The sequence below is a fragment of the Brachyhypopomus gauderio genome, chromosome 1 (assembly GCF_052324685.1).
Source record: "Brachyhypopomus gauderio isolate BG-103 chromosome 1, BGAUD_0.2, whole genome shotgun sequence".
NCBI classification, from domain to species: domain Eukaryota; kingdom Metazoa; phylum Chordata; class Actinopteri; order Gymnotiformes; family Hypopomidae; genus Brachyhypopomus; species Brachyhypopomus gauderio.
The window spans coordinates 17420848-17435127 of NC_135211.1; the positions used below are offsets into that span (position 1 = coordinate 17420848).

Sequence of the window (14280 nt, forward strand, 5' to 3'; positions counted from 1 at the left end):
TGCGAGCGGGGGGTTACGAGTGCGTTATGAGTGTGTTAACTGCGAGAGGGGGGTTACGAGTGCGTTATGAGCATGTTAACTGCGAGCTGGGGGTTACGAGTGCGTTATGAGTGTGTTAACTGCGAACTGGGGGTTACAAGTGCGTTATGAGTGCGTTAACTGCGAGCTGGGGGTTACGAGTGCGTTATGAGTGTGTTAACTGCGAGCGGGGGGTTACGAGTGCGTTATGAGTGTGTTAACTGCGAGCGGGGGGTTACGAGTGCGTTATGAGTGTGTTAACTGCGAGCTGGGGGTTACGAGTGCGTTATGAGTGCGTTATGAGCGTGTTAACTGCGAGCGGGGGGTTACGAGTGCGTTACGAGTGCGTTAACTGCGAGCTGGGGGTTACGAGTGCGTTAACTGCGAGCGGGGGGTTACGAGTGCGTTATGAGTGTGTTAACTGCGAGCTGGGGGTTACGAGTGCGTTATGAGCGTGTTAACTGCGAGCTGGGGGTTACGAGTGCGTTATGAGCGTGTTAACTGCGAGCTGGGGGTTACGAGTGCGTTATGAGCGTGTTAACTGCGAGCTGGGGGTTACGAGTGCGTTATGAACGTGTTAACTGCGAGCGGGGGGTAACGAGTGCGTTATGAGCGTGTTAACTGCGAGCGGGGGGTAACGAGTGCGTTATGAGTGTGTTAACTGCGAGCGGGGGGTTACGAGTGCGTTATGAGCGTGTTAACTGCGAGCTGGGGGTTACGAGTGCGTTATGAGCGTGTTAACTGCGAGCGGGGGGTTACGAGTGCGTTATGAGTGTGTTAACTGCGAGCGGGGGGTTACGAGTGCGTTATGAGCGTGTTAACTGCGAGCGGGGGGTTACGAGTGCGTTATGAGTGCGTTAACTGCGAGCGGGGGGTTACGAGTGCGTTATGAGCGTGTTAACTGCGAGCTGGGGGTTACGAGTGCGTTATGAGCTGTCGTACCCTTTCAGATGTGGCAGGTGTTCTGCTCTTATTCAGGAAGAGCAGATCCATCCCTTCCACATTCTTCCTTCGACCTCTCCTCTTCTTCACCACCAGCTGATCATCAACCACTCCGTTCAGATGCATCTGCCCTGCAAGACCTGCGAGAACACACACAATGTTTATACAGTGATTGTGTGTAGGCATTTTAGCTCCAAATTTTTGACCAAATGACAGTGTGGGACATTTGGCTGGTCTACACACACATGCACGCACGCACGCACGCGCACACACACATTTTATTTTCATTTGTAACTAAAGTTATGTTTAGGTGTAAGCAGCACACGTATTTAGCACTGACGGAAACACTCTAGAAGCAACACGTGTGTGTGTTGTATTGATGGCATTACTGTGTGGATAGCTGTTCTGGGCCTTGGTGTAGTCAGCCAGGCTGCTGTCGGAGGCGCTCTGTAACTCCTGCAGACGGGCCAGGTACTGCTGCTGTGCCAGGGCGCCGTCCTCCGCAGGTCGCTTGGCCTGCAGGCCCTGCTTCTGGAAGGTCAGCTTCAGACTGCCTTCCTGCTGAAGGGGTCAAAAGTCAACACCAAGGGGCTTCAGTTGTAATGCAAAACAGGTTCACGTTATTTCCCCTGATAGCCAGCCAAGCTAAAAGCTGCGATTCTAAAAAAGGGAAATGAGGGATTACATAATCGCTAGGTGAAACAAATAGAATAATAAATAAATAACAACCAAAAAAAAAAAATGTTTATATAAAATGATTTCAGAAGCAGCTCAGAGGGCCAGGGTAAAATCAGACGCTGCAAGCTGTTTTGTTTTGCGCAGACAAACCAAAGGCAGAGAACAGCAAACAGAACATGCGCAGAGCCGTCAGTCGGCGTTTGTGGGGGAGAACTTAAAATAACATACGTCATTGATTTTGACTGAGAACTCCTTTTCTCTTTCTGCATCATGCTTCTTCACCTTTGACCCCTGAGGGGAAGCCGCGGGGTCGTCTGTGAGGCTGGCCGCATTGTCCAAGAGTTTCGTTGTGTAAAAGGAGGCCACTGTGCTTCCTTCGTACACACGGCGAGGACCAGGCCACTTGCCCTTCAGCACTGCCTGGCAAATACTGTCCAGTCGATTGATCATAACACGATCCTGCAAGGGACATTGGCAGAGTGAGTAGTGAGGACCTTAGCGGAGTGAGAACCTACCTGGGTAGTAAGGACCTCAGCAGAGGGAGGACCAACGTGATTAATGAAAGTGGCCATTTGGTAAATGACGACTTGCACAGTGAAGACATTAATGACCAACACAGATGACATGTGTCTTTTCTGTATGTACCAACGCAAGACCTCCGGCAACACTGCCAGTCTGAAAACAGCACCGTACGAATGTTAGACCATCTACCTTCGGCCAATAAGAAGCAGCAAGCATGTATCCGCCCTGGAAGGGGTGGGAGAGGTTAGTGATGCCATTGGTCACATGACTGTCCTGCATATCATCATGAGTGGTGCTGTGGGAAGCTATGCTGTCCTCATCGAAGCCTTTTACACCAGGAACTGCTGAGGCTACACACACACACACACACACACACACACACACACACACACACACACACACACACACACACACACACACACACACACACACACACACACACACACACACACACACACACACACAATCTCATTAAAGTATCGGACATAAACTACAACATTTCTCAAAGTACTTAATATCACAGACTATGGCACTTGTTATAGATCAGAAAATGCTCTCACTTCAGTGATATTAAATCAGTCTGGCACTCAAGACTGTTTCTTTCAAATCAATAGTGTCCGAGAATTTGTTCTGCTTGTCAAACCAGGCTGAGACTAAATTTGCTTTAGAAAATGTCAGGCAATACGCCTACTAATAATTTACAAAGGAAAAAACTGATAGCTGGTAACTGATCTGGATTCAGTACAACATCATGGACTTTGGAGTTTACTGGCCTGGGTGACATAAATAAGTAGTTCTGATGACTATAGTCCACTTAGTCATGCATACGAATGCATTATTTTAGGTTTAGTACTTTTGTAATGGCTACAGACAGGTTTTTACTGCTGTTCTCACAATATGACTTCAATACTGTGTGACGACAGATCTTAACAGTTGGCAGATAAACACTTACTGCTCTTCTGAACCTCTTCACAGTCACTCTCTTCAGAAGATGATGAGGATGACGACGAAGACGACGATCCAGAAGAGCAGGAAGACGAAGAGGACGAGGAGCTGGATCCAGACCGCGAGGAGGACGAGGAAGATGAGGAGGACCTTGACGAAGAGCTGGAGGAGGAGCTGGAGGAGGAGCCGTCGGAGTCCGAGTCCGAGCCGGACCTCCTCCTGGCCTCCCTGCGACTCCTCTTACTCACTTTCTTCGGTTTCCTGGCGGCCGAGTTCGGCGTGAGCGGCTTCGTCCTAGCGGCCACCATCCGCCTCTCGCTCTCCGCCCCTTTCTCCTCCTCTTCCTCCTTCCCTCCCACTCCAGTGGGTGTAGGAGGCCGGACAGAAGGACTCCACCCCTCTAGCCCCGCCTCCCTCTGGCTGCTCTCCTCCTCCCCCTCAGAGAGTGGCTCCTCCTTGGTCATGGGGTCATCCTCTCTGTGGGAGGGGTTAGGCAGTGGCGATGCAGGAGCCTGGTTCTGGCTCTGCAGTAAGGGGGTGGGCGTGCGGGATTGCCCCAACAGTTGTGCCTGATTTTGGGCCTGGCCGAGTGCTTGGGTCCCCTTGTTCTGGCTGTAGTTCCTCTGAGCAGTCATGAAGCTGAGCTCAGGGTCTCGGAGGATATGGTAGTCCGTTCGGCTGACTCCGTGTTTTGCTGCTCCGATCAAGAGGTCCCGGTCGTGGTGTCCTGCCTCCCACCAAACGGGCAGGTCGGGGCCCGGTTGACACAGAGCCAGGCGCTCATAGAGCTGGGGGTGACGCAGGACCTGTTCCCGCACCTGCCGAAGCAACTCCACGCGATACAGAGTGCGGGAAGCCCGCTCCTCCGTGATTGGCTGGATGGAGAGGGAGGGATCTATGACATCTGGGAAGAGAGATGAGAGGGAGGAAGGGTCAAATAAGAGACCAGGCTGAAAATACTCCAGCCAGACTCAAACAGCCAACAGGCATGTATTACTGAAACACACTCGTATGAGTGTAGAAATAGAAGTGCCACACTGAGACAAGTGTGTGTGTATGTGTGTGTGAGAAACACTCACCGCCCTCTCTGGTGGGAAGGCGACACACTCGTCTACACATGGCGGTGAAAGCACAGAGGTATTTCTGGAGACTCTCGTCGGTCTTCTTGTGGAGGCGAGCCATGGCCCTGAACTTGGTCCAGTCGAAGCGGGCCAGGTCCGGGTCGAACACCACCCCGAATGTGGACACCACGCGGTAGAAATCTGCCTCCTCCCTCCTCGTCCACCTAGAGGAGAAGACGTGTCAAGCATTTTATTAACCTATTTAACCAGCCGACATCTACTAAACGGTTTTGGGACAGTGTGCTTTGATATAATCACACATGTCATTACTCAGAATATATTATGTTACAAACTCACTTTAGTTTTGCATCTAGTTTCGCAACACATTGCACCAAATTTACTGCACCAAATCTCTACCTTTGCTGTCGCTCAATCTTAGCAGCCATTTTGGGGTTGAGGGTTTCGCTGAGGGTGGGGGGCAGGGGACAGAGGTCAGGGGTCACAGTCTGCTGACTCTGGTGGATCTGCAGGATCTGTCTGCTCTTGGTGAAGCGCTGCGATGCTGTGATCAGACGACGGAGCCGTGCCGTCAACGCCGACGGTGATGGCCAATACGCCCCTGACCCAGCTCCGAGAGGACCGCCTCCTCCGTCCAACATGGAGCCTCCTTCTACACACACACACACACAGTGCTATACTATGACACAGTCTGGTGACACTGTTTTCATGTACGAATTAGCAGCCACCAGGACTCTCCTACCTCCCCCAGTGTCCGTTATGACCAGATCACCTGGAGAGGAAGCATCATCCTGCATAGAAGAAACGTGTCTATTCAGCATCAAGCCAGTAGATGACGTAAAATGTCTTTTTGCCCGTGTTTTCAACATACACGCTGCTGAATAATGCATGTGTGTGTGTGCGATCTGTAACCTGCTTACCTCCATATCGTCTTTCAGCAAAGCTGGAGCAGGCTTGTACTCAGGGTCATCAACGTCCCTGCACACACACACACACACACACACACACACACACACACACACACACACACACACACACACACACACACCACACCACACACACACACACAGTTCACTATGACACATCAAAGACTGCCTGCTGCCTGAATGCTTCCTTCTTCGAGAGTGTGTGTGCTCCTCTACAGTACGAGGTGTTGGCGTGTCTCACCCGTCCATAAAGTCGTTCCCCCTCTGCTCCGCAGCAATGGCCTTCTCGTCAGGCCGGCCGACCCGCTCCAGGAAGCACAGGGCGGGATCAGCACGGATAGTGTTGTATTTCTCATAACCTGCAACACACACAGAAATTCAACAATCCATCTGCACCCTGCAGTGTAACGTCTCCCAAAGGCCACCACATATTCCAACAAGTGAGAGCAGCACTCTCGGGAGGGTGGTGGGCATGTGTGTATCCTCACCATGTTTGTAGACCCCTATCAGCAGACATTTGTCTGCCAGAGAGTCCCACCATAAAGCAGGAAGCTCAGCGTGATCAGGGTCAGGAACCCAGATTTCCATCTCCCTGAAACACACACACTAGAGTAGTTAAATGGGGCAAGGGGTAGGAGTGAGTTCCCAGACAGCCAAACAATCATAAGTCTTGTGAACACTGGTTTGAAACCAGTTGGGCTTTGCTTTGATGATTTCACTTTGATGTGCGTTTTCACCTGTGAGCGACAGAATTGTGTGAGCTGCAATTTTATCTATTAACAGCAGATGGCGATAAAAGCACCCTCTGAATAATGATGCAAGCAGGCTTGGACAGATTGACCAGGTTGATGTATGTTCAAGATCCCATTCTCTAGTACACTTTTTATCTCTAATAATACATGGAAATATTGTAATGAGTCAAAAGGTCTGTAATGCAGCCAGAGATGACAGTGACTCTTCCTAACCTTGTACCTGGCACTACCAAGTAACAGACCACAGACCCCCCCCCCCTCCCCCCTCACACCTCTCTCTCTCTCTCTCTCCCTCACACACACACACACACACACACACACACACACACACACACACACACACACACACACACACACACACACACACACACACACACACACACACACACACACACACACACACACACACACACACACACACACTCCTCTTTCAGGGGGTTAATGTGTCAGTGAAATGGGGGAACAGAACCTTCACATAAAGCTGACCACTGGACCACAACGCAAAGCAACAAAAACAAGAGAGCTCATGAAAGAGGTGAAAGGTCAATGTTAGGCTCACCCAGCATCAGCTCCATCCAGCACCTTCTGAATCTGAGCACCAATGAGCTCCTGCTTAAGATAGTACAGCATTCTCACCCTCAACAGCACCCTAAACAGAGGGGAAAGTGCAAAACACACACAGATGAGGGAACGTGCACACACACACACACACACACACACACACACACACACACACACACACACACACACACACACACACACACACACACACACAATAACTGTATAAAGCGCACACACTTTTGCCCTCACTCCAAATACACCCCTAATATCCCTCTCTCTCTCTCTCTCTCTCTCACACACACACACACACACACACACACACACACACACACACACACACACACACACAGTGTATCTGTCTGTAGACGCTTTGTGCACAACAAAATTGTCCTAGCTCAGCTGAACAGAGGCACACTCATTTGTGCTCTTTTCCACACTGCTTCCGAACAACAAAGCAGACAGAGGCCCCTTCTGTAGCGTGGTACCCAGGGTGACCTGTGGCCAGGCTGAGGCCCCTTCTGTAGCGTGGTACCCAGGGTGACCTGTGGCCAGGCTGAGGCCCCTTCTGTAGCGTGGTACCCAGGGTGACCTGTGGCCAGGCTGAGGCCCCTTCTGTAGCGTGGTACCCAGGGTGACCTGTGGCCAGGCTGAGGCCCTTTCTGTAGCGTGGTACCCAGGGTGACCTGTGGCCAGGCTGAGGCCCCTTCTGTAGCGTGGTACCCAGGGTGACCTGTGGCCAGGCTGAGGCCCCTTCTGTAGCGTGGTACCCAGGGTGACCTGTGGCCAGGCTGGTCCTGAGGGAGGGCCACACGTACTTGTTGCAGTGGTGCTTGAGGTGCTTCTTGTATCCGTCGTCAGAGAGCATGTGCTCAGGGTTGTGCTTCCGGATCCACTCGGCCTTCTGGATGTCAAACGTGCTGGACTGAGTCTTCATCTTCTTCCCTTTCCTCCCCCTGGGGACCGGAGTGGAGAGCCCTGGAGGGACACACACACACACACACACACACACACACACACACACACACACACACACACACACACACACACACACACACACACAGAGATATACAAACACACACACAGACACACATGCACACACACAGACACACATGCACACACACGCAAGGGAAAACAGAAAAGCACACCAACAATAACATACAGAGAGACATCCACCCAACAAACAAACACACACACACACACACACACACACACACACACACACACACACACACACACACACACACACACACACACACACACACAAACACACACACAAACACAAACACAAACACACACCTGTCACTTCACTGTCAGGGGTACTGATGTTCGCAGGATGGAACATGTTCAGAAAACGTTTTCTGTTACCAACCCCAATCTTTCCCATATGAAATCTAATGAGTCGGGTTTTAGTTACCAAGAATGTAGACACAGAATTTGCTTTCAGTTAACAACTGTTGCTAACGGCTTACTCAGTGTAACACCGATATGCCTTCGTGAATTTTTTCACACATATACTGTCACACAAACAAAATGGACAAACATAGTGCATTTGGTACTGCACTGATTGTGTTTGTGAATTGCATTGTCATTGAGTTATTGAGCAAGTGCATGAGGAAATCAGGTGTGTGTGTGTGTGTGTGTGTGTGGTTGTTTTGATCCTCCGTTAAATGCAGGGTTTTACCCCTGGGAAGCAGTGAGTGAACAGACTAATATTCACAGGTCTAACATAGTCTGGAACGTCAGTCATCTGACAAAGGTGTGCAGACATGCCTCTGGCTACCACCAGCTCTAGAGAGTGAGGGTCCCAGGTGCCCCGAGTCAGGTCCTGAAGACTTGCCATCGAACCCAGTCAGCGCGAGCGGTTCGGATCAGTTCCCGTGCTCTTACCCAGCGCGAGCGGTTCGGATCAGTTCCCGTGCTCTTACCTAGATGGTTCTGGAGCTCCTTGGTCCGGCCATCCTCGGTCGGTGCAATCAGGTCCCACATGAAGCTCTTGATCTTGTCGTCGCCGCGGTAATGCACCAGACAGTAGGCAAGCAGTGCCCGGCAGATCCACTCCACATCCCTCTCGCTCAGAGGCCTCTTAAAGCGGCCATGCTGCAAGATGTCCCGCCAGCGGCCCCACCTGTGCACATACGCGCCCATTACCACTTTAAGACAGTGGCCCACTCGCTCAGTCTGACAATAAAGCCCTGGCTAATAAAACTTGGCCTGTAACCTATGACACCAATATCAACTGTCAAACAACGCAATGAACATTTGCATCAGAATCATAGTATCATTACAATGCAACTGAAACTAAATAAGCAAATTAATACGTGTGATAATAACAGTAAATAAATTAACTGCTCAGAACATGAATCATGACTTGTGTCATCGGCCCTTGTCTTCACAGACTGTGTTTCTTAATCATGTAAGCGAGCCAGAGAGAGAAAGAAAAATGGAGAGGGAGAGAGTGAGTGTGAGAGAGTTGAGGGAGAGAGAGAGTGAGTGTGAGAGAGTTGAGGGAGAGAGAGAGTGAGTGTGAGAGAGTTGAGGGAGAGAGTGTGTGTGTGAGAGAGAGAGAGAGAGAGAGAGAGAGAGAACGCATGCTCACCCGTATACCAGCAGGTTCTTCTCCACGCGGAAGCACTCTGTGCGGCCGTAACTGTTCATGCGGTCGTGAGGCCGTCGTAGTTTGGGTTTGTCGTCTCCGCTGCTGTCGCCCTCTGACAGCTCAGCCAGCTCGTCTTTAGTGGCGCTGAAGGGACGTGTCTGCTTGCGCACACGTGGCGTGTCGATCACCAGGCTGTTCTGTGGGCACCACGAGAAGACACGCGCAGGGATGAGACAAAGACGCAGAAGAAAAGGAGAGTGCCGTGTTAGCTGCAGTTCCTGACTCTGCTTGGGTCTGTAGACTACGTTTCTACAAATCTAAACCGGTTTAGGAGAGTTATTTTGTGAAAGTAGCAGCTTCAGTTGTTTTATCTCGTATAAAGTAAGTGCGCCAAATTCTAAGGTTTAGTCAATCTCATAATTCTGTGAAGATAACCCAAAGAGCATTGGTTCTGGAGAAAGCGTGGGTTCTGGAGAAAGCATCTGGGGCGCCTTGCTTCTTTCCCCGGGCTGAACTTACTCTGCCGTTCACCGCGTCCAGGTCCAGTTCAGCTTTCTTGGCCCACTTGTCCCAGAAGTTGGGGTCGTCCAGAGAGATGTCTGTGCGGTTCCCCGAGGCTACGAAACTGGCCTACGGATCGAGAGCAGGACGGTTCAGCGCTGCGGAACACCCCCACCCAACACACACGCTGCTCCGCCCGTTCACAGACCCCTCAGCCTGCTCAACACCAAACACATCACCATACCCGTCCGTCCCATTTATTTATTTTGTCGGAATATGTTCATACTGCCAGACTCTACATCTGGGTCATTTCACTAGACTCTGGTTTATATGACTGGTCTACAGTCATTCTGGCAGTCTTTTCAGCTGAGAGAGCCTTCAAGAAGGACTACAGGACACGGTTTTATACATATTGGTGAACGTGTACATGACATATAGCTGGAGGTGTTTCCCACCTGCGGATTTTACAGCTGGGGTGAGAAATCACCACCCACCAACAACCATCCAGGATCTATTTCAGGATCAGCAGGTACATTTTTTCCCCAGTTTAACATCACTGGCTTTCACTACATGTTACATGAGCAGAATAAAAATGTCCATATTTCCTGACAGAGATGAGTGTGATGCTGTACATGTGTTGTGAGTGTGATGCTGTAGATGGTGGTGAAGTGTGTGGTCACCTTGGCGAAGGTGGAACCTCGACCCTCAGACTCGATGGTGATGGTCTTGGTTCTGCGCTGGAGGATCTGGTCGATGTCTTCCTCACAGAACTTGGCCCCTTCGTCTTCCTCGTCCATGAGGGCACCGTAGGCCCCTCGTCTCAACAGATCCTCGATCTCCTTCTTGGACAGCTGCTGTTGGATCTGCTGCTGCAGAGACAAAGTCACAGACAGGGAGAGTGAGACAGGGACAGTGAGACAGGGAGAGTGAGACAGGTACAGTGAGACGGGGACAGTGGCTCAGTGGTTTCTTGCAAGGTCTCCTCAAGAGGTGGTAGCTGTGACAAACGTAGAGAAGAGAGCTAACCTGAGTCTGAGCAGACCCAACACACCATGAAGGAACAAATTAACATTTTAAAAATTACACAAATAAACAGTCAGTTACTAATGTGGAACACATGCACAGAAAAGCTGCTCGGATGAGGCAAATTCAGGAAAGAGGATCTCAACTCAGACCAAGACTTCCACTCATGTAAAAGAAACTTGCGAACATAGGAAAACCCCCGACACACATGTGCATTTATACAGGCATATATAAACTTAGGAAAACGCCAACATACGTGTGCATTTATACAGGCATATATAAACTTAGGAAAATGCCAACATACGTGTGCATTTAAGCAGATGTACACTGGTGGGTGCAGGATTGCACATACTCTTAGCCGGTGTGTATTTTAAGATGGTGTGGTGGTTCTAATAGCCCAACTCTTTGGTCAGTCTTCCGTCATGATCTGAGGGTTTAGTTTATCTGACTATTTAATCAGCAGATCTGGAATCCAATTCACTTAGACAGCTTATCTTTCACACTATATCTGATGCAGCTAAAATGACTGACTGGAACCACTTTAAGAGTTGGTTATTATCTTTGCTTTCTAAATGTCATTGTTCAGACAATTGGAAAACTGCACACACATATTGACAAGGTGCCAAGTTCCTGCAGAAAATTAATCTGGAAATCCCCCTTTTACCCGACATGCTGAACAACAATAAAAACATATTTTGTGGGTCTTTCCAAGAATAATAACAAAAAAATAAGAGCCCCAAAAACATTTCAGCCTAATAAACCAATAATATTAATAAAACAATAACTAGAAAAATAGTAGATAGTAGGTAGATGGTAGAAATGAAAACATAAATGTTTAAATGTTGCGAGGCACGTTTATCTGTATTGCAATTCATGATGGCAATTCAAAGTGCTTTGGAGAGAATTAGAAGAAGAATAAAGTTTACTTTAGACCTTTTAGAAACGATCCGTCATTCAGAAATGCAGCCTGATGCAGGGTTCCCACTCAAAGCCAAAAAACAAACTTCCTGATGTTATATTATAAAATATAACATTTTGAGAAACCGCAAAACTAAAACATCAAGATTTAAAATTCCACGATATTCCAGAAATTCCCTGGCTAGTGGGAACCCTGTTTCTATACTGCTTTGGTGTTCGGTTTCTCCCTCAGTCATCTTGGGACGTGTCAATATCATGACTGAATGTGTGACATTTGATTAGTGAATCCAGTGACTTACCCCTCCGCCTCCAAGGCTGTTGTCCCGCCCACTCATACTCTGCAGCACTGCTTTGTCCAATCCCAGTTTGAGGCTGGCCCTATCAAACATCTCACGCTCATACGAGTTGCGTGTGATTAGCCGATACACTTTCACTGCCTTATTTTGACCAATTCTGTGACAGCGTGCCTGGGCCTATAAGAACAAATAAAACAAGACAAAAACCAGTGAAGTGCACCAGTAGAAACCCGGGTGATTTGTTCAGTACTGGGAGACGCTGCCAGATGCTTTTTCAATGTAATGTAGACTAGTACGCTCTGCTGTCAGTCATTGAACAGCAGGGCTGTCGAGCTGTGCATTGGGAAACGTCTCACGTGAACTGGGTACTGAGAAATGTGATCTTGGCTCTCACGTGAACTGGGTACTGAGAAATGTGATCTGGGCTCTCACGTGAGCTGGGTACTGGGAAAAGTGAGACAGGCAATCACAGCATCCCAGGCTGTGTGTGTGTGTGTGTGTGTGTGTGTGTGTGTGTGTGTGTGTGTGTGTGTGTGTGTGTGTGTGTGTTTGCGAGAGAGAGAGTTCTTTCAGCTGCTCTGGCTCAACACTATTTCTCATTTACCTGTGTGAATGTATGTGTATGTGTACCTGCAGGTCATTCTGAGGGTTCCAGTCCGAGTCAAAGATGATGCAGGTATCGGCAGCGGTCAGATTAATGCCCAGCCCTCCTGCCCTGGTGCAGAGCAGGAACACAAAGCGGTCTGAGTCCGGCTTGCTGAAGCGGTCTATAGCCGCCTGCCGAAGGTTCCCTCGCACTCGTCCGTCTATCCGCTCATAGAGGTATCTGAACACACACACACACACACACACACACACACACACAAAATTAAGACAGTGTTGCAGGGATTTCATCTGTGTCCATAAGGTAATGCCTCAAAGAAACCTGCACTCTACACTCAAGACGGACGACCTTCTCTCAACCTGTAGCTCAGAAAGCCTGAGGCCCACAAGACGGGTGAAGATCCTTCCTCGTGCGCTCGGCCTACATCCTGCCACACCTGGCCTGGCGTCTCAGCCTGTCTGTCCCTCCACCACTCCACACCTCCGTCCCCTGGCCTGGCGTCTCAGCCTGTCTGTCCCTCCACCACTCCACACCTCCGTCCCCTGGCCTGGCGTCTCAGCCTGTCGGTCCCTCCACCACTCCACACCTCCGTCCCCTGGCCTGGCGTCTCAGCCTGTCTGTCCCTCCACCACTCCACACCTCCGTCCCCTGGCCTGTCTTTGACCTACTTCAGTGCCACAGTGCTCCATGTCTGGTGTCGCCTCCCCTGTGGGTCTGCACCCTTCTACTGAACCATGCTTAAACCTGCCAACAACCTTCTTGCACACACACGCATGAATGCATGCACACACGCGTGCGCACACACACACACACACACACACACACACACACACACACACACACACACACACACACACACACACAGCGGTGTGCAGACTTATTCACACACCCCAACAAAACAAATCAACAACTCCTCATTCCAAACATTTCCTCATTACCGTCATTTCAAAACGACACTCGCTACACAAATGAACAAAGGACTGTGATGGCAAATTCATTCACAAGGGGGGCGCCCTCCCTCGGGGTCGCTGTTCAGTAGAGGTGTGCCAAAAAATCGATTCATATATCAAAAATCGATTCTCATTTACTACGATTCAGAATCGATTTTAAATGTCCCAAAATCGATTCTAAGTCGTGGTGAAGTCTCGCGTTATGTAATTACAAAATTACGCGAGACTTTACGCAGCAGGTTCTGGGACACACTCATGCACGGAAAAGGTTCAAAACAGACGGAGGAAAGAGATATTCAACTTGCCCCATCTTCATGTCAGGCAAAAATACGGGTTCATTTAGGTTTTTATCGAATGCTGGGGAAGACCGAACTGGACACAATGTAGCTTGTGTGCAAGGCTTGTGTAACGCGGTGAGCACGGGAGCGTTAATATAGAGAAGGGTGAGAAATAATATAGAGAAGGGTGAGAAATAATATAGAGAATGGTGGACCCAAGTGCCGGTTCGCAAGATCAAGACGTTTGACACTTGTCACATGTATGAGCGAGAGGGAAACGCGCACAGCGACCCAGAACGAACAAACAAAACAGCGCGGAAGACTCGACGCGCAAAAGAATGGAAACCAAAACCGTGAGGGCACGGAGTAAATAGAAACAAAAAAACAACGCGGAAAATACAACGCGTGAAAAATAACACTCAACCGTAGTGAGACGGTAGGAAGAAACAAAATAACAACAGTAACTAAAAAACAGCGCAGATAAATGTAACGTGAAAATGAAACCAAGGACGCCAGCAGAAGTAACTGGCAAACAACGCCGCAGCAAAATAAAACCCTTCCTAAAAATAAAGGCAAAACGGATAGGAAGAAATACAGGATTGGGAAAACTTGAGATGAGTCAGGAAGCGAGGCAGGAGATAAGCAATCACAGAGAAAGCAAGGACCTGGCTGTGTACGGTTACGCAGGTTT

The 14280-nt window shown here is 49.4% G+C and overlaps 1 protein-coding gene across 11 annotated transcripts in view; it reads right to left on the minus strand.

The window, feature by feature from the left end:
* Window positions 1-14280, minus strand: part of chd9 (chromodomain helicase DNA binding protein 9) — a 71309-nt gene that overhangs the window by 5901 nt on the left and 51128 nt on the right. For 8 of the 11 annotated variants that reach the window (XM_076999896.1, XM_076999913.1, XM_076999938.1 and 5 more), the window contains 19 exons: window positions 12388-12583; window positions 11761-11934; window positions 10201-10389; window positions 9539-9649; window positions 9020-9216; window positions 8349-8548; window positions 7239-7398; window positions 6422-6511; window positions 5599-5702; window positions 5352-5469; window positions 5105-5162; window positions 4927-4975; window positions 4584-4836; window positions 4185-4390; window positions 3113-4009; window positions 2350-2510; window positions 1867-2097; window positions 1350-1521; window positions 961-1100 (listed from right to left, as the gene is read on the minus strand). In XM_076999896.1, the coding sequence (XP_076856011.1) occupies window positions 961-1100; window positions 1350-1521; window positions 1867-2097; window positions 2350-2510; window positions 3113-4009; window positions 4185-4390; window positions 4584-4836; window positions 4927-4975; window positions 5105-5162; window positions 5352-5469; window positions 5599-5702; window positions 6422-6511; window positions 7239-7398; window positions 8349-8548; window positions 9020-9216; window positions 9539-9649; window positions 10201-10389; window positions 11761-11934; window positions 12388-12583 (3706 nt within the window). The remainder of the gene's footprint in view (window positions 1-960; window positions 1101-1349; window positions 1522-1866; window positions 2098-2349; window positions 2511-3112; window positions 4010-4184; window positions 4391-4583; window positions 4837-4926; window positions 4976-5104; window positions 5163-5351; window positions 5470-5598; window positions 5703-6421; window positions 6512-7238; window positions 7399-8348; window positions 8549-9019; window positions 9217-9538; window positions 9650-10200; window positions 10390-11760; window positions 11935-12387; window positions 12584-14280) is intronic. The other 3 variants (XM_076999958.1, XM_076999928.1, XM_076999948.1) reach the window with 3 other exon arrangements.